This window comes from Notolepis coatsorum, assembly GCF_963971535.1.
Source record: "Notolepis coatsorum genome assembly, chromosome: 1".
Classification (NCBI taxonomy): Eukaryota; Metazoa; Chordata; class Actinopteri; order Aulopiformes; family Paralepididae; genus Notolepis; species Notolepis coatsorum.
In genome coordinates, this window is record NC_140165.1 from 17,661,506 (window position 1) to 17,689,477 (window position 27,972).

A 27,972-nucleotide genomic window follows, 5' to 3' on the forward strand; every position below is an offset into this window, starting at 1 on the left:
GGATGGGTGAAAAAAATACAGAACCCCCCCAAAAAAAAACATGCACATTCAGCTTAGGTGATTTCCTAATGTCAAACCTTCATGCAATCCGCCTCTCTGTCCCCAGATCACCTTCTACGAGGACAAGAACTTCCAGGGTCGCTCCTATGAGTGCAACAGCGACTGCGCCGAGATCTCCGCTCACCTGAGCCGCTGCAACTCCTGCAGGGTGGAGAGCGGCATCTTCATGGTGTACGACCGTCCCAACTTCATGGGCCAGCAGTACCTGCTGAGGAGAGGAGAGTACCCCGAGTACCAGCGCCTCATGGGCTTCAGTGACTGCTTCAGGTCCTGCCGCATGATCCCCGTGGTGAGTGTGGATCACGCAAGTTACTGTGGGACAACGGAGAGACCAATCTGTGTGCATATTCTACTTCTTTTTCGTCTTCGTGTTAATTTCATAATGGATTATTTAGTACTAGCCTATTAAAAGGTGCTATAAGTGGTATGTATTTGTTAAAATAAGTGGTCTACAGTACAATTAATGTTAAAATAATAGCTCTACATTCTGACAGCCATCACTGATATAGTGTTTGGTTTGAGTGTTTGGTCAGTAACATGTCCATGGCAGTCCCTCCACTCTGCAGTAAACAGAAAATAAATAGTCTGGTATCCCGTTCTCACTTTATGCAATCAGGAGAGAGAACTCCACAATATGTGCTTGAAACAAGTAAAATAATCAGCCAGAGCAGTGAGAAAATCTGTCTTGGCAAGATTTCTTGAAATAAGTAAAGCTATCTAGGGCTCTCTCTCCTGATAAAGTGGGAACGGGATATCAGAACATTCAAACTGAGTACATTTTACTCAAAAAAAAGTCAGTACATTTGAGTAAAATGTACTCAGTTAGAGTAACATTTACTCTGCAACATTTACTGTGTACTGACCAAACACTCTATATCAGTGATAGCTGTCAGAATGCAGAGCTATTTAACATGTACCTTAACAAAAACATACAACTTACAGGACCTTTAATAATGAACTATCATTCAGCCACCAATTTTATTTGGATGCACCCCTACTGCGCATTTAGCTAAATCCATTTGTAATTGTTTTGCAAATTGCAGCATAGGGGAACCTTTAGGATGAGGATCTACGAGAAGGAGAACTTCGCCGGCCAGATGCACGAGGTGATCGAGGACTGCGACTCCCTCCAGGAGTGCTACCGCATGTCCGACATGCAGTCCTGCAACGTGATGGAAGGCCACTGGCTGATGTACGAGCAGCCCAGCTTCAGAGGCAGGATGATGTACATGAGGCCCGGAGAGTACAGGAACATGAGGGAGATGGGAAGTGAGGAGATGAGATTCTCTTCCATCAAGCGCATCACCGAATCCTACTAACTTTCCCAAAGAAGTCTGGATGATTTTTGAATCGACATGTAAAAAAAATTATTAGCGGTCACTTTATTTCCCTAGCAAAGTGTCACTGAAAAGAGGGAGGTGTTTAGGGGCAGCCCTGATATGCTCCATAACACTTTGTATTCTGAATAGTCTTGTCTTCTACCACTAATAAAATTGTCATCTATAAACAATACAGTTGTACGATCTGATATTTCTCTGTTCACAATAACAGCTGACCATACATATAACCATGATATTATTATATTATTAAATGTACCAGCAGGGAGATCATATTTTTGGTTGTGTGTGTATACTGTATGTCTGTCTGTCAGGTGGGCGTGGGGGCCACGGAACTCCTACCTTGAAAATCTTCGGTCAACAATAACTTTTATTTTAATTACTTTCCATCATACTTGGTAGTACAGTTACACCTTTGCACACAAGATAACAATATACTACCAGCCACCGGCATCTGCTCGTTTGTGACTGGCACAGCCAAGCTGACCAGAGGTATGTTATGAGACCTGATCAAGCTGATATTGTGTTAAGGGCTCCAGAGTGTGACCATTTAGTCACATTTTGCAACCAATTGTATTTAGATAGTGCTCCTAAAGATTATAACTAGTAGCACCAGTGCACCTTACAAATACACCCCCGTTTTTTTTTATTAATCATACCGTATACACCACGTTAATTTCTCATCTCCGGGAAGGAGAGATGTGTGTATCCAGCCAGCTCTCTCTCTTTCTCTCTCCCCATCTTTCTCTCTCCCTCTCTCTCTCTCTCTTCCCTCCCTCTCTCCCCCCCTCTCTCTCTCTCTCTTCCCTCCCTCTCTCTCCCCCTCCCTCTCTCCCCCTTCTCTCTCTCTCTTCCCCCCTCCCTCTCTCCCCCCTCCCTCCCTCTCTCTCTCTCCCCCCTCTCTCTCGCTCTCTCTCACTCTCTTCCCTCCCTCCCCCTCTCTCTCACTCTCTTCCCTCCCTCCCTCTTCTCTCTCCCCCCCTCTCTTCCCTCCCTCTCTCTCTCCCCCCTCTCTCTCCCCCCTCCCTCTCTCTCTCCCCCTCCCTCTCTCTCGCTCTCTCTCTTCCCTCCCTCTCTCTCTCCCCCCCTCCCTCTCTCTCGCTCTCTCTCTTCCCTCCCTCTCTCTCCCCTCCCTCCCTCTCTCTCCCCCTCTCTCTCACTCTCTTCCCTCCCTCCCCTCTCTCTCTCTCTCTCTCTCTCTCTCTCTCTCTCTCTCTCTCTCTCTCTCTCTCTCTCTCTCTCTCAGACTGACTCATGTTTCACTATTCTTTTAGAACATCTCCGTGGTGCTGCACGCTATCTGCACTTGTTAGCAACCTTACTTTTGTAGCTTTCCAAAGAGCCACCTGGTGTGATCCTAGCCCTTCCAGATCGCTCTGTAATCCAGCTTGGAAAAGCAGTGTCCTTTTGGAGATTTAGTACAACTAATAATAACTGTGTTCTGTGATCAGTTATCCCTATGTGCATGTTGAACGGAGCAGCTGTTGTCCCTGCTACTGCTAGGGCAGCTCTGCTCTACTGGGGTGTGGCCTGTGTCTGTGTTTGATTGGTTCGTCTGTTGATGAATCAGAGGCCATGTTGCTTGTTGGTGGGGCACAAGTATCTCAGTTTATTATAAAAAGATACATCTGCATGCAACCCAACAACCCAAATAATAATAGCTTAAGCATAATACATAATGTGTAGATCCTTTGTGCATTTTTATATTATTAAAGAATAAACATGCTATATAATGTAGATATATAATTATTCCATTTGTAATTGTAATTATGTTTTGTGTTTATGTGTACAAATATATTTTATTTAAAAAGTAGCAGGGCCACTGACTTTTGTCTTACAGGGCATTCAGATTAATTCATGAGGGCTAACTGAAATATTCATAAATTCACAAAAAGTTTGCAAAAAAAAACTCAGCAGGCATCAGCAGGAAATGGATAAAGGGCAAACATATAACGCCCATTTTGCATATATAATAAGATATCAGAAAACTTGCAATACATTTTTTCTTAGTTGTTATGTACATAACAAACTGGGAACGTTTCATAGTGATATCTATTCAAATATTTGTTTTGCCTATTCACCTGGGCTGTCTCGCCTTAATTTTGAAAAACGATTCAAGAGTGCTATAGTTGGCTAGCTAGACACAGATGGTTTCAAGACTTTCAATCTATTTGTAGGTAATTTGCCAACATTTAACAGAGTAGATGTAACAGGTTATGGAAATCAAACCTGGACGGTTTGTAGTAGGTTCCCAACAGAGCAGACAGAAACAATGGGTGGAAGGCAATAACTTTATTCTACAAAATATATAGAAAGATTGGGGGAAATGTCCCTTTTTGGGCAAGGCAAAGGGCAGTCAATCGTTTTGTTCTACACAACACGCTGACTCACAATAGGCCACACTATATTACACAAAGGGTCCGGGGTGCTATAGGCTATTGCTACACACAGAGCTAGACTTTGTCATTTCACAGTGTTACAAAGGATCAGATTAAACCGAATATATATATTTATTTATTGATATATATTGCATAGTATTTGTATATCGTTTGATATCCCCTGTATATTCCTTGTACATATACACGGAATATCCCTTTAGCCCAGACCATAATAGTTCATTCTCCTATTGGACAGCGGTCCACCGGCGCCAGGGACCGGCCTCCGGAGCCAGGTTCAAAGTCACCGTCAAGATGTGTCCGGCCTTGCCCAGGGATACGCGACAGAAATGAGAGTGGAACTAGTTTGTTCACCGTGCGTATAAATACGGCGCAGGTGAATGTAGAAGCCCCTTACCTCCTTACCTCCTTACCTCCGTACCCTTCGTCCTTAGTATGTTACCGATAAGTTGAAGCCTCACCCACGATACAACGTGCGGTGAAGTATGGCCTGTTTGGCCCCAGAATAGAGCATCGAGACCGCGTGCGAACTAGTAACTGAATTGTCAGAGTTTGGCGCTATACCGTCGAGTGCGACATATTTCTATTAAGTCTTTAATAGTCTATTTGTGTATAGTGTATCGTGCGGTTGGGATTCTATAGTGACCAGCATCTCCAACGCTTTCTCGTATTAGCTAGAGTTCTTATCCAGGCTGGGCCGACCGCATGGCGCTTTCACCCGAGGAGACCTAGACGAGAGCCGTATGGACATGTACACTGGATTAATCTACCCGACGACTGCATAGCCCTTTGCGGCTGGAATATATTTGCTTTGGTCCTGTGATTTATGGAGCGGAGAACCAGCCGACGCTGCACGTGTTGGATTTACCCCGAGAGGAGTCAAGTCGAGTCGGCGCCCAGAGAGCCTGAGGCCGACTAGCTTTCTTCCCTGTGGAGCTACAGTCTACAAGAGAACCAAGCTGTATTCGTCTGTGGATCAAGAGGCTACTGCACCGGCTTCTGTACCTGAAGTCTCCCTAGTCATCGTTGACCAGACGTCCTACTACCGACAGATCTTCTACCCCCCCTGCTGGCTTACAACCAGTGGGAACCCCTTCCAGTATCTCCCGCTATATTACTAGTGTACCATAGATATAATTCCCTAAGATTCAGGTTGTATAATTACCTCCTGCGTAACCAGAGAATGGACATTCGTTATTGATTTGCCTACGCATACTCCTTTGCCTTACAAGTGCATTCAAAGAATAATGTAAAGTATCCTATGTACCTTTTGCTCCATTAAATACTTGATTAATACCTTTGACTGGAACCGATTTCATTGTGGGAAGTGTTCATCATATTCATATATCGTGTACTGTATGGCCAGTAATTAAAGTACATAAAGCGGTAGTGGTTTAATGATACCATACTTATCAATACAGTCAGGGAATTGTACCCCTCAGTTACAATTGGTCCTTCGAGCCGGAGGGTAACTAGTGTAATATTAATATAGTGGTAATAATATTGACATGGCCTATGATGAACACTCCTCAAAACGGTTCTCCTAAAGTAGATCGCCCGCAGCGTAGACGGCAGACACCTCAGTACTTAGAGGATTACGTTGCCAGTATACTACCTAGCCTTCTACAGACGGTAAACGCGGAAAAAGTAGATAGTAAAATTATGTCCGACCCTATCGCCCAGGTTACCCAGCCAATAGAGGCCCTAGTGGGTTCTAATGTAACTGACCAAGCTCACGGTAGGGACCAGGAGGGACCTGACACGACTTTACCCCCCGCCAAGACCGAAGAAGTAGTCCCCGGAGAGCTCCAGGATAAAGACGGCTCTCCAGGGATGGAACTCTACCCGCTACAAGAAGAAGAGACCCCGGAGATGGATCTCCAGGACTCGCCACAGGAGAGCAGATCTCCAACGAGTACTGCCAGGAGCGGATCACCTCAACCAGCGTCTTCCCCCAGCGGGGCGGACAAGATGCTGGCACAGGCATTCCTCGCCAGCCTAGCAGCCTCTACAGAGCGCGATCGACTCCAAGCACAGATGCTTAGCGAGCGCGAACATTCTTCCATGGAAAGAGAACGCCTTCAAGCACAGCAACGGAGCGACGAAGATCGTATACGTCTAGAGATTAGACGCCTTCAGACGGAAGAGAATATGGTAAGAGACCGGGCCGAAGCAGAGCGCGCCGCCGCCGAAGCAGAGCGCGCCGCCGCCGAAGCCCAGCGCGCCGCTGCCGGTGCCCAAAGAGAAGCAGAGCGCGCCGCCGCCGAAGCCCAGCGCGCCGCTGCCGGTGCCCAAAGAGAAGCGGAGCGCGACATCGCTCTCACCAAGCACGAAGCCGAGCGCGACCGATTACAAGCGCAGATAATGGAGCAGCTGATCGCCAGGGCGACACCCCCTCCCTCCGCACGGGGTTCCAGGGCCTCGTCAAGACACGGGTCAAGGGCACCCTCCCCTACCCGATCAAGCGACCCTGAGCCCGACCACCAGAGAGAGCCTATACCCCCCTCCGAACTCCTTCCCCGACCGATCCACGCGAGGACCAGCTACAAGGAAGAAACGGTCTACACCGCGGAGAGGCTAAATAGACGACTACAGAATCTAGAGGACCTGCCAGAGCAAGAAGAAGAGGGAGAGGAGGAGAGTCAAGCCCGACAGCAGCACAGAACTCCACAGGACCAGGAGGTCCAGTACAGCCCAGGCTCTACCCCCGCGGCTCTGCGCTACAGACCCCCGACTCAATTCACGGGTGAGCTTGGCGCACGACCAGCCCCGAGGAATAGCACCTGGATACGCGGGCCATGGTACCCAGCAGGTACCAGCCCACCAAGAGGCGTAAGAGGAGACTCGCCTAGGAGGCCTCTCTTCCAACGCTCACCGATGTGCCAGCCATCCATGACATCAAACATTGGCACACCGACGTTTCCGGACTTCACCCACGAGAACAGAGCACAGTACACCGAGCTACGAATGTGCTTAGAGACAATGATGTCCGATGTAGCAGACGAACCGTACAAGTATGCTATCCTACTGAAGCACCTCAAGGTGCCCCGAGCGCACAATATAGCGCTGGCCTATGCCACCTCTACTACCCCATACACAGCGGCTCTAGCAGCACTCGACCAAAGATATGGACGCATATGGGATTACGTAATACAAGAGATAAGGCATATCGACCGCCTACCCCCAGCAACAGACAATCGCTCACTAGATGACCTGTCTATCAAGGTACAATCCCTGGTAGGGATGCTGGGGGCGCAAAGAGAAAAGGGTATGCACGAACTGTACGCGAACTCTAATGTCGAGAGGATTTTAGAGAAGCTCCCGCCCGCCCGACAAGAGCGCTTCAGGCGGCAAAGAGACCACCGTGATCCTAACGGTCCCGAGCCATCCCTCCTAGACCTAGCCGACTTCCTAGCGAGAGAAGTCAACAGCCTACGGTTGGATACGTTCATGCGGAGCACCCCAAGCTCCAGAGAGGGACCTAGGAGAGCAAACGATGGCCGAAGATTGGTGACCGTCATGCACCAATCAGAACCAGTACCGAGCAGCAAGAACCACAGTACCCCCTCGATGAAAGAGAAGTGGAAGATGGTGTGCCCGTACTGCGAGAAAGAACACTGGTTGTCACAATGTGACACATTCAAGAAGATGACCGCCGACGAGGTGGGTCAATGGATAAAGTCCAACCGCCGCTGTTACCGATGTGCGCGCAGTCACATGGCAGCCGACTGCCGCTTAAAGAAGAGGTGTAGTCGGTGTGACGGAGCCCACCTAGATGTCCTACACGACAGTAACAGAAGAAAGCCCACACCCTCAAGCAGCACAAAGGCAAGTGTTATGTACATTGACCCCGCCAGCAGCGGGGGCGCCCGAGTGCTCTTAAAGGTGGTCCGCGTAACACTGAGTTACCAAAACAAGGTCATGGACACTTACGTCGTCCTTGACGACGGGTCAGAGAAGACCCTTCTCCTCGCATCCGCTGCGGCCCAGCTGGGGCTGCGGGCGAGCGAAAACCAGATGACGATTCGGACAATAAGAAGAGATCTAAAGACGATAAAGGGCGAGAATGTCTCCTTCACTATCGCAGCAAGCGGGCAGCCAGAGAGACGGTATAGGATTACTAATGCTTTCACCAGCCAAGAAATAGGCCTGTCGCAGTATACCTACCCCATCGCCAAGCTGATGGATAAATATGTGCACCTGCGTCAACTACCTATCCCGCTCATAGACGGTGCCACCCCGACCCTGCTGATAGGCTCCGACCATGCAGACCTCATAGTCCCGATAGACCGGGTCCACACAGGGCCCAGAGGCTGTCCTGCAGCAGTCGAGACCCGCCTAGGATGGACATTACAAGGCCCCCTCGCTAAGTCTCTTAACCGAACAGCAGTCACTAGCTGCCTCCACTCCAGAGTGACAGAAGAAGACACCACCCTCCTACAGCATGTCGAGAGGCTATGGACACTAGAGACAATGCCCTTTAAGAACGAAAAGAAAGACATTCGTTCCAAGGAAGACATTTACGCCATAGCACTCCTCGAGCAAGGGACAAAGAGAGTCAAAGTCAACGGAGTGATGAGATACGCAACTCCACTCCTGAGGCGAGAGGGTATGCCCACCTTCCACGCCCCAAAAGAAGCGACGGAGCGGTATCTACTGAACACAGAGCGGCGCCTAGCCAGAGACCCCGCTCAGGAGACTGTGTACCGCGCTGAGATTGACAAGCGAATCACAGCGGGACACATAAAGAAAATTGACTGGCGACGTCGTGCGCTGCTCCGCGCCTCCCTGATCAAAGACGGCTTTGATCTCCGGCAGCGGGCCAGCAGCGACCCCCCAGTATTGCGCAGCCTCTCCCCAGAGGACAAGCCCCTGCTGCGGTTCCTATGGAGAGAGAGGATCGGGGATGAGCAACCAGCCATCTATCAATGGGAAGTCCTCCCTTTCGGAACCACATGCAGCCCATGCTGTGCTACGTTTGCACTGCAAAAACACGTCGCAGAGGACCCAGCAGCTGATGAAGAGGTCCGAAAAAGTGTAGAAAATAGTTTCTACGTGGACAACTGTCTGCAAAGCGTCTCGACGCCAGAAGAAGCCGAGGCCCTTCTACTCAAGCTCCGCGCCTCCCTGATCAAAGGCGGCTTTGATCTCAGGCAGTGGGCCAGCAGCGACCCGCAAGTATTGCACAGCCTCTCCCCCGAGGACAAGGCAGCAAGCAGCGAGACCTGGATGGCGACCATCCCAGGAGAAGCCCAAGAAATGACATTAGGACTAGTCTGGCGCTTCAAAACAGACTCGCTCCATTATAAACACACACCCCTGACCAAGGAGCAGGGAAGGTCGACTGCACTACCGACCACCAGACGGAGTGTATACAGAACACTTGCCAGACAATATGACCCGTTGGGATGTATTCTACCTTACACCACCAGGGCAAAGATGATTGTAAGAGCGTTATGGGACAAGGACCAGGGCTGGGACGACCCCATACCCGAACACCTTGCATCCACATGGAGAGAGTGGGAGACGGAACTCAGCTCACTCCCAGGTGTTAACATACGCCGCAGCTACTTCCCACCCACAGTGAGGCCGGAGACGTGCCAGATGGACCTGCACGTTTTCAGCGACGCCTCCGAAGTAGCCTACAGTTCGGTGGCCTACTTGCGTGCCCGAGAGGAGGGAGGAGAAATACATACTGCTTTCATCCTGGCTCGCTCAAGAATAGCCCCACGAAAGCAACAATCTATCCCGCGTCTAGAGCTCTGCGCAGCCCTAGCAGGAGCACAACTCGCCACGTTAGTCCAACGTGAACTCACCATTCCGGTGCAAAGAACAATCTTGTGGTCAGACTCCACGACAGTACTCACATGGATCCGGTCTGATTCGTGCAGATACAAGGTCTTCGTGGGAGTCAGAGTCACAGAGATTCAAGATTTAACAGAAGTAGCAAGCTGGAGGTATGTGGACACAAAACACAACCCAGCTGACGTCATCACCCGGGGAATGTCCCTGGATGACCTCACCCGTCACAACCTATACAGTGACGGGCCAGAGTTCCTCAAGCTCCCGGAAGAAGAGTGGCCTACACCCACCCCACGGGAAGCGAGTAAAGAGGAGGCAGAAAACAAGAAATCTATGTTCTGTGGATTGAACACACTCGTCTCCACAGACCCCGACATAGACGATTGCCTCACCCTAGAGAGTGCGCAGCTAAAGACATTCCTGTGGCACCACCCAGAGGTTCAGCTCACTACTGACATTACTGCAGCTGACTACGAAGAAGCGGAACTTCTTCTACTACAACGAGCCCAGAGAGACTCGTTCCCCGATGAGCTAGACTGTCTACAGGGAGCAAAGTCCGTCCCATCAGACAGCAGACTGCTCCACCTAGCCCCCGAGAGCGACGCCCATGGTCTCATCAGAGTGGGTGGTCGTCTGCGGAGAGCCCCAGACTTACCGGATGACGTCAAGTACCCGATAGTCTTAAACAGCCGACACAAGGTCACAGAGCTGATCATAAAGAAATACGACGAGGATGTGCATCACGCCGGGGCAGAGAGAGTCTTCGCGGAGATCAGACGTCGTTATTGGATACTGCAAGGGAGAGAAGCAGTGTGGCGCTTCCAGCGAACCTGTCTAGACTGTCGTAAGTGGCGAGCGCAGCCCAGTATACCCCGGATGGCTGACCTACCTCCCTGTCGCCTCCGACTCGGCGACAAGCCCTTTCACTCCACCGGTATGGACTGTTTCGGCCCGCTGTATATAAAGAAAGGAAGAGGCACCGAGAAGCGGTGGGGTATTGTGTTCAAATGCATGACCACCCGAGCGATGCATATGGAACTCCTTCCAACCATGAGCACAGACTCATTCCTTATGGCCTTCCGAAGATTCACATCGCGGAAAGGTAAACCGTCTATATTGTTGTCTGATCACGGGACAAACTTCAAAGGCGGAGAAAGAGAGCTGAGAGAGAGCTTCCAAGCTATGGGCCCAGAACTTAAGACCCACCTCGCTCCATACCAGATTGACTTCCAGTTTAATCCCCCGAACGCACCTCACTTCGGTGGAACTTGGGAACGAGAAGTACGTTCAATAAAGACAGCCCTGTACGCCGTGCTTGGGGCCCAGACCGTGGCGGAAGAAGTCCTAATGACAGTCCTCACGGAGATCGAGGGAGTATTGAACTCAAAGCCCCTCGGTTACGTCTCAAGTGATGTAGCAGATGTCGACCCAGTCACCCCCAACACACTCTTGATGGGGCGGCTGGACCCCGCGCTACCACAGACAATGTACAGGCCTGAAGAAGCGAACGGCCGAAGAATGTGGAGGTACAGTCAAGTACTGGCTGACAAGTTTTGGAACAGCTTCCTACTCCACTACCTACCGTCTCTACAGACCCGCCAGAAATGGGTGAAAGAGAGAGACAATTTGACAGAAGGAACAGTCGTCATGATTATCGACCAGTCACTACCCCGAGCTATGTGGCCGGCTGGCCGCGTAAGCAAAGTGATCACCGGTGCCGACGGAAAGGTCCGAGCAGCCGAAGTGCTCGTCCAAGGGCGGACCTACACCCGACCCGTGGCGAGGCTAATAGAACTGCCAAGGCTCCCCGATACCATCGATGACGACCATGACCCCATGACTTTGTGAACTGACAGACCCCTCACAACAGACATTGAGTAGTGGACAGTGCGGTTAATCTGTCTCTGCTTAGCTAATTAGGTGGGACTAATTAGGGGGCGGCTGTTACAAAGGATCAGATTAAACCGAATATATATATTTATTTATTGATATATATTGCATAGTATTTGTATATCGTTTGATATCCCCTGTATATTCCTTGTACATATACACGGAATATCCCTTTAGCCCAGACCATAATAGTTCATTCTCCTATTGGACAGCGGTCCACCGGCGCCAGGGACCGGCCTCCGGAGCCAGGTTCAAAGTCACCGTCAAGATGTGTCTGGACATGCCCGGCCTTGCCCAGGGATACGCGACAGAAATGAGAGTGGAACTAGTTTGTTCACTGTGCGTATAAATACGGCGCAGGTGAATGTAGAAGCCCCTTACCTCCTTACCTCCTTACCTCCGTACCCTTCGTCCTTAGTATGTTACCGATAAGTTGAAGCCTCACCCACGATACAACGTGCGGTGAAGTATGGCCTGTTTGGCCCCAGAATAGAGCATCGAGACCGCGTGCGAACTAGTAACTGAATTGTCAGAGTTTGGCGCTATACCGTCGAGTGCGACATATTTCTATTAAGTCTTTAATAGTCTATTTGTGTATAGTGTATCGTGCGGTTGGGATTCTATAGTGACCAGCATCTCCAACGCTTTCTCGTATTAGCTAGAGTTCTTATCCAGGCTGGGCCGACCGCATGGCGCTTTCACCCGAGGAGACCTAGACGAGAGCCGTATGGACATGTACACTGGATTAATCTACCCGACGACTGCATAGCCCTTTGCGGCTGGAATATATTTGCTTTGGTCCTGTGATTTATGGAGCGGAGAACCAGCCGACGCTGCACGTGTTGGATTTACCCCGAGAGGAGTCAAGTCGAGTCGGCGCCCAGAGAGCCTGAGGCCGACTAGCTTTCTTCCCTGTGGAGCTACAGTCTACAAGAGAACCAAGCTGTATTCGTCTGTGGATCAAGAGGCTACTGCACCGGCTTCTGTACCTGAAGTCTCCCTAGTCATCGTTGACCAGACGTCCTACTACCGACAGATCTTCTACCCCCCCTGCTGGCTTACAACCAGTGGGAACCCCTTCCAGTATCTCCCGCTATATTACTAGTGTACCATAGATATAATTCCCTAAGATTCAGGTTGTTACCTCCTGCGTAACCAGAGAATGGACATTCGTTATTGATTTGCCTACGCATACTCCTTTGCCTTACAAGTGCATTCAAAGAATAATGTAAAGTATCCTATGTACCTTTTGCTCCATTAAATACTTGATTAATACCTTTGACTGGAACCGATTTCATTGTGGGAAGTGTTCATCATATTCATATATCGTGTACTGTATGGCCAGTAATTAAAGTACATAAAGCGGTAGTGGTTTAATGATACCATACTTATCAATACAGTCAGGGAATTGTACCCCTCAGTTACACACAGGATAAAGCATGCAAACATATAAACCCTAAAGGCTGTCTGGGGTTAGGGCAGGGGTCGGCAACCTTTACTATCAAAAGAGCCATTTTGCCCCCTCCTGCACAAAATAAAATTCATCTGGAGCCGCAAAACCTATTTATTTATTTATGAAGATAACACAGTTTATTACATGGCGTTTTAACATTCGCCGAAATGCTTGATTGTGATTGGTCAATAGCGCTCATCAGAGGTCCGTTATTACTCGATAACAGACCTCTGCCGAGCAATAATGACCGCTGTGCGCAGCTGGACCAATCAAGCCCACTGACATCAGTGCAATCAGACACACCTGCTGGCTGCTGGCGAAGCTGCCGGCGATGACAGCGGGAGCGACAGAACAGAACTGCGTCTGCATTTGATCTCGTCTTGTCGATGGTGTAAAATGAATAGGTATATTGTTAGTAAGTTAGATCCTCTCGCATTACATTCACCATACGAGAAATATTCAAAGTTTCAATTTGTTTGCCCATTAGTATAAATTCAGTGTTCGACTTACGTAATGATTTGCTCCATTTTGGTCTGAAACGCCAACGAATAATCCTCACAAAGCGAATGTTGACGTTATGGTGAACGTTCTTCATTCAAGCGAGGCATTCAATACAGCTGTTTTGCAGAGCACCAGCCGTCCCCCATTCCTTTGCTCGCTCTAGTCACATAACGTTGAACGCACACGGAACGTCCACCTTGCAAACATTGCAACTGGCTATTGGACTGGCTTTGGTTTACATTTTTAAATGCTTCAAATCTTCTGACATTTTGTCTAGCTGCTCAGGTGTTACGAGTTATCAGGTGGACCTGCCGGTGTTTCGGGAGCGATGCGTTGTGAGCTTGTAGGTCTGCTATTTTCGGCACACGTCACTGTCGTGCGACGGTGTAAATCAAAGGAAATGCGTTTGTTTTGGCAAATTCTTCTGCTCTGTGTGACAATAAATAAATGAATGATGATATGTAATTTAAAACCAAAACTAAGGCCTCAGTATGAGTTTAAGACGTGAACATGGTCATGTTTGTTGAATAAAATAAAACGTATTTTTATTTTATTTCACTCCCGATTTTTTTTCTTTTCTTTTTTGATCCCGATCCTCTGAAAATCACGTGATCGGCCCCGATCCCGATCACGTGATCGGACCGGGACATCCCTACTTAAAACAGTTCACTCTCTCAACCGGTGCCCCGTCGATGCTGAGGGGGCTGTAGTCCCTGACCCCCGACCTCCTAAAGTCCACAATCATCTCTTCGTTTTGCTGACGTTCAGGGAGAGGCTGTTCTCTTGACACCATCCCGGTAGAACCTTTACCTCTTCCAGGTAGTCCCTCTCGTCGTTTGCAGAGATCAGGCCCACCACTACTGTGTCGTCAGCAAATTTGATGATTGTGTTGTTGTTCCGCTGTGCCACACAGTCATGTGTGTACAGGGAGTAGAGGAGGGGACTCAGAACACAGCCCTGGGGGGCCCCTATGTTGAGAGTGATGGATGAGGAGGTGCAGTTGCCTGCTCTCACTACCTGGGGTCTGCCCGTCAGGAAGTCCAAGACCCACTGGCAGAGGTCATAGTTCAAGCCCAGGTCTCTGAGCTTGGCTATGAGTTTGGAGGGGACTATGGTATTGAATGCTGAGCTGTAGTCAATAAATAGCATTCTCACATAGTTCCCCTGCCTCTTGTCCAGGTGTGATGCTGCTGTGTGCAGCACATGGGCTATGGCGTCCTCCGTGGACCTGTTGGGGCGATATGCAAATTGCAGGGGATCCAGGTTGATGGGGAGGGAGGAACAGATGTAGCCCTTCACTAGCTTCTCAAAGCACTTCATGGCTATGGAGGTGAGAGCTACAGGGCGGTAGTCATTTAGGCAAGCAGGCTTGGATTTTTTGGGTACAGGGATAATGGTGGACTTCTTCAGACAGGTGGGAATGACAGCCTGTTAAGGTTAAATATGTCAGTGAATACCGGGGGCAGTTGGTCGGCACAGACTTTTAGGACACTGCCGGGGATACCAGTGGCGAATCCTCATGGAAGCCAACGGAAGCCAGGCCTCCCTATAAAAATATGAATTAATATCAAATATGAAATATGAAAAAAAATAAATAAAAAATATATAGTTCACAATAATAATAAAAAATCATTATTTCTCATCTGTGTTATATATATATATTTTTTTAAATGTCTCCCTCTTCTCCTTCTCACTCTCTCTAACACACTGTCAGACTCACTGCAGCAGAGGAGACTGGAGAGGAGGCAGGGGGGAGGTGTCTTTCTCCAGCCTCCCCATGTATGTGGACTCCAAAACCAATACTAGCCAATCAGATTCGAGCTGACTAAAGCCCTGCCCACACCTTAAAACGGGCCAGTCAGCAGACGCTCAGTCAGGTCGCTTTCACATATAGTTTTGGTGGACTCTGTGCGGTTCTGAGGGTGAAGTTGCAACATTGTTGCATTCTTCATTTGGTTCGCCTGCGTTCACATAGAAATCTGTGAGGCGGACCGGACCTTCTGAACAATGTCACGCGGTCGAAAAGGGCGTTTGTCTATTGGACAGTGGAAATGTGTGTGTGTCTGCGAGCCCGTGTGTGCGCGCGCGCGTGTGTGTGTGTGTGTGTCTGTGTGTGGACTGCGAGTCCTCCAGATCAGCGGAGCGGAGGCGAGTTTTGACATGGCATTGATCCATTGTTCTATTGAAGCACATTACCACCATCCTCTCGCTAAACAACTTGTAGACTACGGTGTTTTTATGAGTGCCCACAAGTAGCTGTTTTATTAATAATATAATAAGCCGCGTTTTTTCTTCCTTCTTCCCAAGATGCACAGATATATAGATATATAGATAGATAGATAGATAGATAGATAGATAGAGAGAGAGATAGATGCAGTGTGCTTGTTTTGCAGTGAATGAATGCTGCGAGCAGTGGTAAGGTAATAATAGTATTGACGTGGCATTGATCCATTGATCCAATGCCGTGCGCCTCGGTAATAATACAGTTTTTCTCAATTGCTTTGGTGCATTTCTCTGATCAGAATTAAAGTTTTCATAACTGTTAGTTCAACCTCCACAACATTTTGTAATTTGTGCACATCATAGTAGCAGTTTCTCATTCCTCCGAACAAATTGCAAATGCTTTTGGACATGCATCAATTGCTTTCATACAATTCTCTGCTGTTTTATAACATTATCATTTGCTTAGGTCATGTCAGTCAAAATGAACTATACTTATGACTGCTGAATAGTCATTCCCTATAAAACTAATAGTCCTCATTTCATTGCTTGAGTCATTACATACAAATATGTTGAACTAGTTGTCAAAATCTGTCAAGCCAATTTTATACATTTCTTTATACATTTTCCCCTGAATGGAGCTGGATGCCAGGGAATCGCTGCACACATTCATACATGTTGATGAGGCGGGTTTCAATCTGGCAAAAGGTAGAAGGCGTGGAAGGAATCGCATTGGACAGAGAGCAACCACTGATGTCCCAGGCCAACGAGGAGGGAATATTACAATGTGTGCAGCCATCTCAGAAAACGGCATCCTCACCCATATGCCCCGCATTGGTGCATACAACACACAACATCTGCTGACTTTTTTAGACTCTTTACAGGGACATAATCCCTGAGAATGAGAGGGGGCTAAATGGCGACCATCTGACCAAGTACGTTGTTGTATGGGATAATGTGCGTTTTCACCACGCAATTCTGGTCACAGTGGTTTGCAGCACATGAAAGGATGCTGGTGGAATATCTCCCTCCCTACTCCCCATTCCTGAATCCAATAGCCAAACAGACAGGAACGTCTGGATGTGAATGAATGATTTACAGTACTGTGTATGTTGTATGTTCCAATTCAGTTCCAATATGTGCAATATTGTTTACAGTTGTGCACAGCTCTACCCAACGGCCAAAGGGTGTTTCTTATGTTTGTTGTAAATTAGTTTGTATTTTTCTTTTGCACAATGCTGTGAACAAATTAAAATTGCAAAGAGCATATGCAGTAAAAATGTGAAACATACGTGTCTTGTACTCATTTACCTCACTAAATACAGCAATGTGTAACTGTAGATTTCAAATGGCTGTGCAAATAGTGTATAGTGCTGTCTTGAGCATTTTCAGAAAGTGTCACCAAGATCTGACTTTTTTTGCATTGGAAAACACTTACAGAGTGAACTGTCATAACGAAAACATGGCAAAGCCATTTGACTATCTTGTTCATAAACAATGGTGTCAGGACTTTTCATTTTGATGACAGTGACACTTTCATTGACATGAATACTTGCTTTTGAGGAATGAATTATCCATTTTGAGCAAGTGACACGCTTCTGCAGGTTATCACCTAGGTTTTGCAGTTTGTACTAATTGTTTTGAGAAATGCACTAACAGTTATGAGAACTTTAATTCTGATCAGAGAAATGCACCAAAGCAATTGAGAAAAACTGTAATAAGCCGCGTTTTTTCTTCCTTCTTCCCAAGATGCACAGTTAGATATATAGATAGATAGATAGATAGATAGATAGATAGATAGATAGATAGATAGATAGATAGATAGATAGATAGATAGATAGATAGATAGATAGATAGATAGACAGATAGATAGACAGATAGATAGATAGATAGATAGATAGATAGATAGATAGATAGATAGATAGATAGATAGATAGATAGATAGATAGATAGATAGATAGATAGATAGATAGATAGATAGATAGATAGATAGATAGATAGATAGATAGATAGATAGATAGATAGATAGATAGATAGATAGATAGATAGATAGATAGATAGATAGATAGATAGATAGATAGATAGATAGATAGATAGATAGATAGATAGATAGATAGATAGATAGATAGATAGATAGATAGATAGATAGATAGATAGATAGATTGGTTCGATGAAGCCGAACCGAGACCAACGTTTTCAGGCGGACCAGAGTTCGCCTGTTTGGTCCGCGAACCGAGTTCGACACGCATTCACACAAACCCGAAAAACCGGACTATCGAATTCTGGTCCGAAAGTCCGGACCAAACAGCCCCTGTGTGAAAGCGACCTAAGTAGTCTGGCCTCCCCTCTGCACATTTGAAATTTGTATTAACCCGTGACTGCTCCCACGGGCCGAATATTGCAGGATTAAATCCACGGGTACCTCTCGGCGTGCCGAAGCTTTTCCTAAATCACTTCCATCATCGAAAACGAGGGGAAAAGGTTGGCTCGCGACCCTGAAAATGTCGCGTGATTTTAAAAACGCTGTATTAAGTGAGCCTATTATGGGCTCCGCGCGAGCTTGCTATCGTGGGAACATCTGGGCGTCCCGCAACTTTTACTCATTCACATGTAGCCCCGAAAATGCTTAGAAAAGGAAAGCCAAAAGCGTGGAATAAACTCGCCGAAACGGAAAAGTGTCCCACGGGCGCGCCGTGATTCCGATCCACGTGAAAATATTCACGGCCATAGAGGAGAGCGTGGGACACCTTTTTGCAACCGAATATGTGTCTCGGATTTGCTCCGACGCGGCGCGCAAAATCGTGCAAGGAAAGATCGGACCAAAAATGAACCAATGCTCCAGCAGTATTAATGACCCTGATGTAAACACGACAAACGTCTTTCTCTGGTCTGCATCCCCTTATAAAATTGTGTATTGAGCCGTACTGTATTGTACCCATTCTGCAATCTGTTAAGTTTGACTGGCCGCCGAGCCATACTGTAGTGTACATGGTGACTGCTTGACTTAAAAAAAAAAAAGAAAAAAAAAGATATTAACCCTTTGATCGCCGGGGTTAAATTCATAATTTACCATCCCTCGCCAGCCCTATTTAACATGGAGAAGTTCCCCTTCTTTGCAAGGCTATAACTTTTTAAATTGTATTGCTAAATTGACATTACCATGGCCCATTCAAAGTCCTATATCTATTGTTCAGGGTGTAGCAACGTTATACTTTTTCATTCACATATTCATACTAAAATACGGTCTAAAGTATAAGTATGTTTTTATCGTTTTCTGCAGCTTTCTCCAGAACGTGATTTATAGCCCTAAATGCATTATATTGATGATTGTATACAGTTTGATAGCAATCGGCGCGAGATAAAAAATTTCAAATGGACGTACTTCTAGAAGTTACTACGTATGATCTGATGTTGACCGGATGGGCGGGGGGTCGTTTATAATTCCGTGGGCAACGTTATATCATTCATCTAGTGTGGGTGATATGATCATTGGAGCAGTTAGTATAGAAGACATTACAAAATAACGCTGAAACTCACCGTAGCTTCCTCTCGCCGTTGGGAGATGAGCGTGGAACAGAATTTTTTCTATTATGGGATATAGAAATACCCGGTCCATTTCCAGGTTGTATAATAGTATATACGTCCAAATCATGTTGTTTATTGAGTTATTGGCAACGGATCGATATCCAAAACGTCCCTGTTTCTTCCCTGGGCGATCTGCCGATCGGCCACCAGATGGCGCTCTTGAACCGTTAGAGAGTTGACAGGGGCTCACCAGTACATATAATGTCTCCGGGGGAGAAATATGATTTCGATCACAGATTTTTGAAATATTGATATCAAAGACGCTGTCCAGCGTCATCGGCAGAATAAGCATTGCGGGGAATGACGTGTTTCAGCGTCAACGGCGATTAAAGGGTTAATAAAAATATGTAATACATTTTTTTTTTATACTTTTTTTTTGGCATCCCCTGTTATTTTACCCACGCGACGCCACTGGGGGATACCGTCCGGTCCTGCTGCCTTCCTGATATTCACTTTCTTAAAGGTCCTCCTCACCTCATGTTCTGTTATCCTGAACACTGAGTCTCTGTCGGAGTGCCCCCCCCCTCCATTGCAGTGGTTTGTAGGCTGGTGTTGTTATTCACAGCCTCAAACCTCGAATAGAAGGTATTGAGATAATTTGCCAATGAGATGTCACTGTTCAGCTTGAGGGAGGTGCCTTTGCAATCTGTCATCGTTCTGAGGCCCTGCCACATACGTCTAGAGTCAGCCTGTTCATACTGAAGTTCAATTTTATCCCTGTAGCGCCGTTTTGCCTCTATTACTGTCCTCCTTACGTTGTATCTCGCCGCCTTGTGTTCATTCATGTTGCTTGTCACAAGCCCGGCATTGTATGCTGAGGTGCGCGCTTTCAGAGCCTCACGGACGGATTTGTCTACCCAGGGCTTTTGGTTTGGCTAAACTCTAATTGTGGTAGAGGGGATTGTTTCTTCTATAAAGTACAAACAAAGTCTAGCACTGTTTCCGTGTAGTCATTAATATTGTCTGTGTTGTCGCGGAACACACTCCATTCTGTACATTCAAGTGCAGCCTGGAGCGTCCCCTCTGACTCCACAGGCCAGCGCTTAACCTCTCGCGTTACTACAGGCAGGGGTGCAGTCGTAATATGGGCGGAGGCCAAACGGTATCCTATTATTATGCAAAGTCTAGGCACTTATCACCTAGACTTTGCATAATAATAGGATGCGCGCACTTCGAAGCCCAAACGCTGTTTGACCGCGGTTGCCCAGCACTGCACCACTGACTACAGGGGCGCGCTTGAGACTTTGTTTATACTGCGATAAAAGAAAGATGGCGTCATGGTCTGATTTGCCGAAAGGACTAGTAGCTTGAGACTTGTACCCGTTCTTAAATTGCGAGTAGCAATGGTCTAGGATATTCCCGCCTCTGGTGGAACAAGTCACATGCTGATAGAAATTTGGCAACACTTTTCTCAGCGCTATTAAAATCACCCGCAACCACAATAGCAGCGTCAACGTTAGCTGTTTGGAGTTTGTTTACCCCGTCGTGAAGAACTGAAAGTGCCACTCCAGTGTTTGCGTGGGGGGGAATATACACTCCACTTGTACAATGTATGTGGCCTACTGTGTGTGGGCGTGTCAGTAAAGTAGTAGTGCTTTTGTGTGTGTTTCGCCTTGTGGCAAGTGGCTGACACCAATACTAAGCACCAATACAGCAACCACCTCTAACTCAACATCAGCAAGACCAAGGAGCTGGTGGTGGACTTCCGGAGGGGCAAGAAGAGCCCCCCCCCCCACTCCCATCACCACTGAGGGGATGAGGTGGAGATGGTGGAGACATACAAGTTCCTTGGAGTACATCTAAATAATAAATTAGACTGGTCGGACAACACAGAGGCCCTCTACAGGAAGGGACAGAGCAGGCTAGCCTTCCTGAGGAGACTCAGGTCCTTCAACATCTGCAATAGACTGCAGTCGTTCTACCAGTCTGTAGTGGCCAGCGTCCTCTTCTATGCTGTAGTATGCTGGGGGAGGGGGGGGGGGCTACATCAACTCAAGGGACACCAACAAACTAAACAAGCCGGTGAGGAAGGCTAGCTCTGTGGTGGGTGTCAAGCTGGTAAGACTGGAGGTGGTGGCAGACAGGAGGATGAGAAGGAAGCTGGCCGCTATCCTGGAGAATCCCTCCCACCCCCTCTACGATGAGCTAGTCAAGATGAGAAGCACGTTCAGTCACAGACTCATACCCCAACGACACACACCACTACCCGCCTCGGCTAGTTCTCCACAATAGTGGGCAGGGACCGCTGCCAGCAGCCGGAGAACTAACAGCAGCAGTGTGTCTGACTCCCACCTAAACAGCACAGACTACAGTGGCGGCCGGTGTGAACTACATTTGGGTGGTCGCGGGCATCTGACCAAGCTGACCAAGCGAATACTGACTCATAACGTTACCAACGTTAAGTCGAGTTAATTGATTCATACTACACTAGTACACGTATGATCATCAATCCAATAATGAACACATATATATAGGCCTATCTTGTCATTTTAAACAAGTTACCATTCATTCATTCATCCATGCAATACCCACAGCGAAATTAACACGCTGTGTTGAAAGAGCAAGAGAGAGAGAGAGAGACAGAGAGAGAGAGAGCGAGAGAGAGCGAGAGAGAGAGACAGAGAGAGACCGCATTAACTCATTAACTCACTGTTTAGTTGAAACGTGGTCCAGTCGGAGGGCTTGATAAAGTGTATAATGTCCACTGTCCCACAGTCCCAGACTGTTGTTGTCGATGTATATCCACTGTCCAGAGTGACTGCATCACAACACAACAGCATCGAGTAACTAACTAACTAACTTTCCTAACCAGAAACTGACGTCGGCCAATCAGAGAGAGCGTCTCCGAGAAATGCGTCTACGGAAAATACTGGCGTCGGCCAATCAGAGAGCGTCTCAGAGAAATGCGGCTACGGAAAGTATAGACGCTGCTTGCTTAGATGATAATAGATCGCTTGGAAAAGCGCCCGGCTCCCATCATAATACATCATATTTCAACGCACAGCGCGTTACGCACTGATTGGCTGCGACGGATACAGCGATGAAACCAGTGCACGCCCGCTATTGCGTCTAGCCCGAGAGAAATGCGGCTACGGAAAGAATAGACACCTATTGCGTCTAGCCCGAGAGAAATGCGGCTACGGAAAGGAGTCACTTCCTGTTAATGAAAACAATAATTTATATTTGATATATTAACGTTATATTGTGCATTGGAAACACAAACATACTTAAAATGAGTAAATATTATTCATTTTAAACATGTTTATTTTATTTATAGGGCCCAAAAAAAAGAAAAAAAAAATCTTCTTCTTATTTTAACCAGGGAGGGCGGCGCTCTAGCGCCCCTATCGGCCAGCCGCCACTGACAGACTCCAATATATAACATGACGTATATCATGCCATGTATACTGCACCTGGATATACTGCATACTTACTTACTCATAGTATATATTTAGATTCTAATGTTTATTGTAACCATATTTATTGTAATGCATAATATAACTGATAGGGCATACAGACCCTCATCTGCACCTTGATTACACTATACTTGCTCATATGCATATTTTCTACTGTACTATAGTTTTATTGCCTGTATTATGTCTTCTACTTTTACCATGCCCATACCTGTACCTCCCCTCCCCATGCTGCTATGATGCCAGATTTCCCCCAAGGGGATCAATAAAGGAATATCTTATCTTATCTTATCTTAACTTTAGTTACTAACCCACGCTGCCCAGATATATTGAACACGACCCTACAGGGTTGTCTTACCCTGCACTGCCTGTCTGTCAGAGGCCCCCGGCACCTCCGATCCGGTGGATGAGCCATTGACTGCCTCTCTCCACGGCCAAAAGGGACATTTCCCTAATTTCTTGTCCATTCTTCTGTTCACACATTTGTAATAAAATGATTGTTCTTGTTTGCACCAGGTTGTCTCTTTCTACTCTGTCTGGCAACCTATACCAGGGGTGTAAAAAGTACCCAGAAATGAAGTATGGGTACCGTCTCAAAATCTTACTCAAGTAAAAGTCAGAGTATCTGGCTAAAAACACACTTGAGTAAAAGTAAAAAAAAGTTTCTACTTTTAAATGTAAAAGTAAAAAGTTAAAAGTTAAAGTAAAAAAAAAAAAGTGTTTAATCCCAAAGATCCCCACTTTCTAGTCTTGCATAAGGACCAATCAGCATGGGTATGGGCGGGTTCATTTTCCATTGATGGGGATTCGATTGGCTGTTTTTAAATAAAGTGCGGCCGCAGGATTAATAACGTTGATGTTAGTTCGGCCAGAGAAACAAATATACTAATTCAAATGGTTGGACCTGCGATATTTGTAATTTGTACTTTGTAGGTCTGCATTTTAAATGCAAGGAGTAAAAAGTATGTTTTTTTTCTCTGAAATGTAACTAAGTAAAAGTACAAGTATACAAACCTAATAATACTTGAGTAAAGTACAAATCCCCAAAAACAGTACTTAAGTATTGTAACGAAGTACAATTACTCAAGTACTTTACACCCCTGCAACCTACTACCCTCCCCTGTCCAGACTCCAGGCTGATTTCCTCGACCGGTGACAGATTTAACCAGTAATTATTAAATGTTTTGAGCACATTGTGACGCTTTCCAATTTGCATATAGAGCAAAGAGGGGTGTGCAGGATGCAACAGTAACACTTCTGAAGTTTACAAACACCTGGAAACCCCATCGTCTTATGTGAGCACCGCGCATATACTGTTTTCTGATTTCTCATCTGCCGCTAATATTGTCCAGGCAGACCTATTGACATCTATTGATCTATTCAGCTGCTTAATAAGCTCTGATGACATGATCTGAATTTCAGCATTTAATGTCCTTTTTATTTATTTCGCAAAATTATGCTTTTCATTTTTTATTATGCAATTATGATACTTGTGTTTTATGTTATATTATGTCCTGTCAACAGTTTATTTATTTTTTGTGCTCATTGTGCAAAGCAAGTTCCCCTAGGCCTAGGGGCAAGAACGGTTTCATTAATTTATAAAATTGATATTTTTGGAAACATTTGTAATTGAAAATGTTTTAACAAATGTACTTGAGGTGATGAGGTTGGCCAATGCTGTAATTTATAAATCACTAGTACATTGTAACAAACTGTTGACAACTTGTACTGAGAAGATGGATTGTAATTATTACCAGCTAAATGTGGCCATTTATAGTGTTCTATTTATAATACACAACATCTAACCCCTAACACATTTGAACATTACCACTCTATCAAAACCTATAATCTATCTCTAATTACATTACAATGTACATCCATTGTCATGGAGAGAGTTTGAACGAGACAGGAACCATAATGTTTGAGACGGTCACAGAGACTTACTGAGGTGCTACTGTATCACTGCATTCTTGCACGGCTTCACTGGTGGCTCTGATTGATTGATTGATTGATTGATTGATTGATTGATTGATTGATTGAAAACTTTATTAACATTATAATAATAATTAACATTATTATTATTATTATTATTTATTAACAGATTGCAGAATGGGTACAATACAGTACAGCTCAATACACACAATTGTTAAGGGGATGCAGATCAGAGAAAGACTTTCGTCTTGTTTACATCAGGGTCCCCCATTTTAAATTCATAATGACATTAATGACATATGCAAGTCGCAACATTACATATATATATATCTTGACATTTCTGACATACATGACATACAGGTATACAGTACTGTTACATTTTTGACATACAAGATATGCAAATATACAGTTATCCTAACAGAAAATCCTAACAGAAAATATATACATACGAGGGGGAGGAAACTGTACAGGGGGAGGGGGTGGGTGGGGGGTGTTTGTACATTTACGGGGGCCATACAGATATATATCATGACATTTACGACAATACATGACATACAGGTATACAGTACTGTTACATTTGTCACATACAAGATACAGCTACAGTAAGTGGAGGTGCAGGTTCATGTGGGAATTAACTGTTAGAGTAGAAGTAGAACGCTTTATTGTCATCGCACAATACAGTACAACTAAATTAGTTTGTGCAGCACCTAAAATAATGATACCTACGTACACACACTATACCACACAACACATCCATGATGTACCCATAGACACACTACCATACATATAGTGTACACGCACTATCACACCACACATTCATGTACCTACACAATACCATTTATTTTTAAAGCATTGCAAAACATCACAGTAGAAAAAAGATATTGCACATCGGCGGAAAATGTTGCACATTAGAGAATACTAGGGATGCTCGATATTGGGTTTTTTACCGATACCGATATACCGATATTGTCCAACTCTTAATTTCCGATACCGATATCAACCGATACCGATATATGCAGGGTCCCCCCCCCCCCCCAAAAAAAACAGAATAATTTCAGGTAATTAACATTACATATCTCTTGCCGTGTAATTAACACAACATTATGCATACTTTGACAATAAATAAAATTATATTATTTTTTATTTTTTTGAAAACCGATACCGATATTTTCCGATATCACATTTTTATGCCGATATCGGCCGATAGTATCGTACATCCCTAGAGAATACCATTATTGCATTACTGCACATGTCCCAACATCTGTCATACTGTACATACAGTAACTGGTATATAGAGGAACAAGTAAAACATCCAAATTAAATTCCTCTTCCATTCCTACTCCTACTCTTATTAGATACGCTGCTGGCCAGCATGACTACTACCATAGTGTCTTTACACCTGTATCACTGGACATATTAAGACTACAACTCTGTACATACATTTGATTAGCACTATACTCCGTAGTACTAATTTATATATTTTATAGCCAGTTTAATCTCCTGTACATTGTATATTCTATTGCACTATACTGTTACATTTGCACTCTGGTTGGATGCCAAACCTCCTTTCGTTGTACTGTACTTGTGCTGTATGATCACAATGAATTAGAATCTAATCTAAATCAAATCTAATCTCGGGATATGCTGTGCAGTATTAAAGGAACACGCCAACATTTTGGGAAATTAGCTGAGAGACAAGAAGATAGATACCAGTCTCCTCTCTGTGCGTTCAGTAGAAAGCTATCTGGCTGCATGTTAGCCTAGCTTAGCACAATGAATGGAAGCGGACAGTGCCGGTTAGCCTAGGCATTGTCCAACGAACACCTCTCTCGAAGGCTAACCGGCACTGTCCGTTCCCATTAATTGTGCTAAGCTAGGCTAACGTGCAGCCAGATAGCTTGGTACGTTTCTACTGAACGCACAGAGAGGAAACTGATATTGATCTTCTTGTCTCTCTCTGGAGAAGACGGTAAGATGATTTCCCAAAATGTTAGCGTGTTCCTTTAACACACTTTACCTATTCAAGCAGGGATTAGGTGCTCGCTCACTATAAACCTCCAAAAGACAAGCGGTTGAAAAAGTGCAACGTGTGAAGATTAGAAATCGCCATTATGTCTAGTATTTGCTTACGTGACAGCACGCTATCTCTTCTCTTAACGTGTGCTTAGAGCATGTGCAGCGCCACCTCTGGCATGTCACCGCGTGCCACAATGAGACTTTTCTTTCTTTTCTCTGCCATTCATTCCATCCGCACAATAGTGAACATGGACCACAATGCAAACAATGGTAAATAACGAGCGTGTGGCTGTGCAACAGGGCCCCTGCGACATCCTGTCAACTCAGGGCTTTTCACAATAGATATGGAGATTCTTTTGACGTTAAGCCAGGTATAAATACCCCAAGGACAGGGCAAGAGCAGTACAATTACCAGCTAAACATCTTCCTACCATCCCCGAACACCCACAACAGCAGCCACCATGACTCAGGGAAAGGTAAGCTACTGTTTTATAGAATACATTGAAGGGAATTAACTCAAATAATGGAATTTTAACGATTAGCTTGCTTTGAAATTTTAATAAATATCGTTGTCGTTGTTGTGTCGGCAGATCATCTTCTACGAGGACAGGAACTTCCAGGGTCGTTCCTATGAGACCAGCAGCGACTGCCCCGAGCTCACCTCCTACCTGAGCAGGTGCAACTCCTGCAAGGTGGAGAGCGGCTGCTTCATGGTCTACGATCGTTCCAACTTCCAGGGAAACCAGTACTTCGTCAGGAGGGGCGAGTACTCCGACTACCAGCGCATGGGCATGAGCGACTGCATCAAGTCCTGCCGCATGATCCCCCAGGTGAATAGAACATCCTTTACGAATGTAATGTTTTAGAACAGCTGATTCAGAATCTAAATGATTTATTAGATTGAATCAATTTCTACTGTTACTTTTACCTGGGATTGCAGCTAAGGAGATTTTATCAACCGGTCCTGATTGTCTTTTTTTAGTAAAGGGACTATATAGTAGGCATCACAGGATTCAAACACAACCGTGATTGTTAACACAGTGATGTCCGTTTTCCTCCTTACAGCACAGGGGACAGTTCAGGATGAAGATCTACGAGAAGGAGAACTACGGCGGACAGTCCCACGAGCTGACTGACGACTGTGACAACATGATGGATCGTTTCCGCATGTCCGACTGCCAGTCCTGCAACGTGATGGACGGCCACTGGCTGATGTACGAGCAGCCCAACTACAGGGGCAAGATGATGTACATGAGGCCCGGCGAGTACAGGAACATGAGGGACATGAGCATGAACTCCACCTCCAACATGAGGATCAACTCCATCAAGCGTATCACCGATTCCTGTTAATTCACACTTCTTTTTGT

The 27,972-nt window shown here is 45.9% G+C and overlaps 1 protein-coding gene across 1 annotated transcript; it reads left to right on the top strand.

Moving 5' to 3' along the window:
- Nucleotides 1-109: 109 nt before the first annotated feature.
- On the top strand, nt 110-27,955 carry LOC311244445 (gamma-crystallin M3-like; the record flags this gene model as incomplete). The annotated part of the gene is made up of 3 exons (XM_084333958.1): nt 110-349; nt 27,196-27,435; nt 27,671-27,955. Exons 1-3 carry the CDS (start codon nt 227-229, stop codon nt 27,953-27,955), a joined length of 648 nt encoding a protein of 215 aa, XP_084190084.1. The 5' UTR covers nt 110-226.
- Between the last annotated feature and the right edge of the window lie 17 nt (nt 27,956-27,972).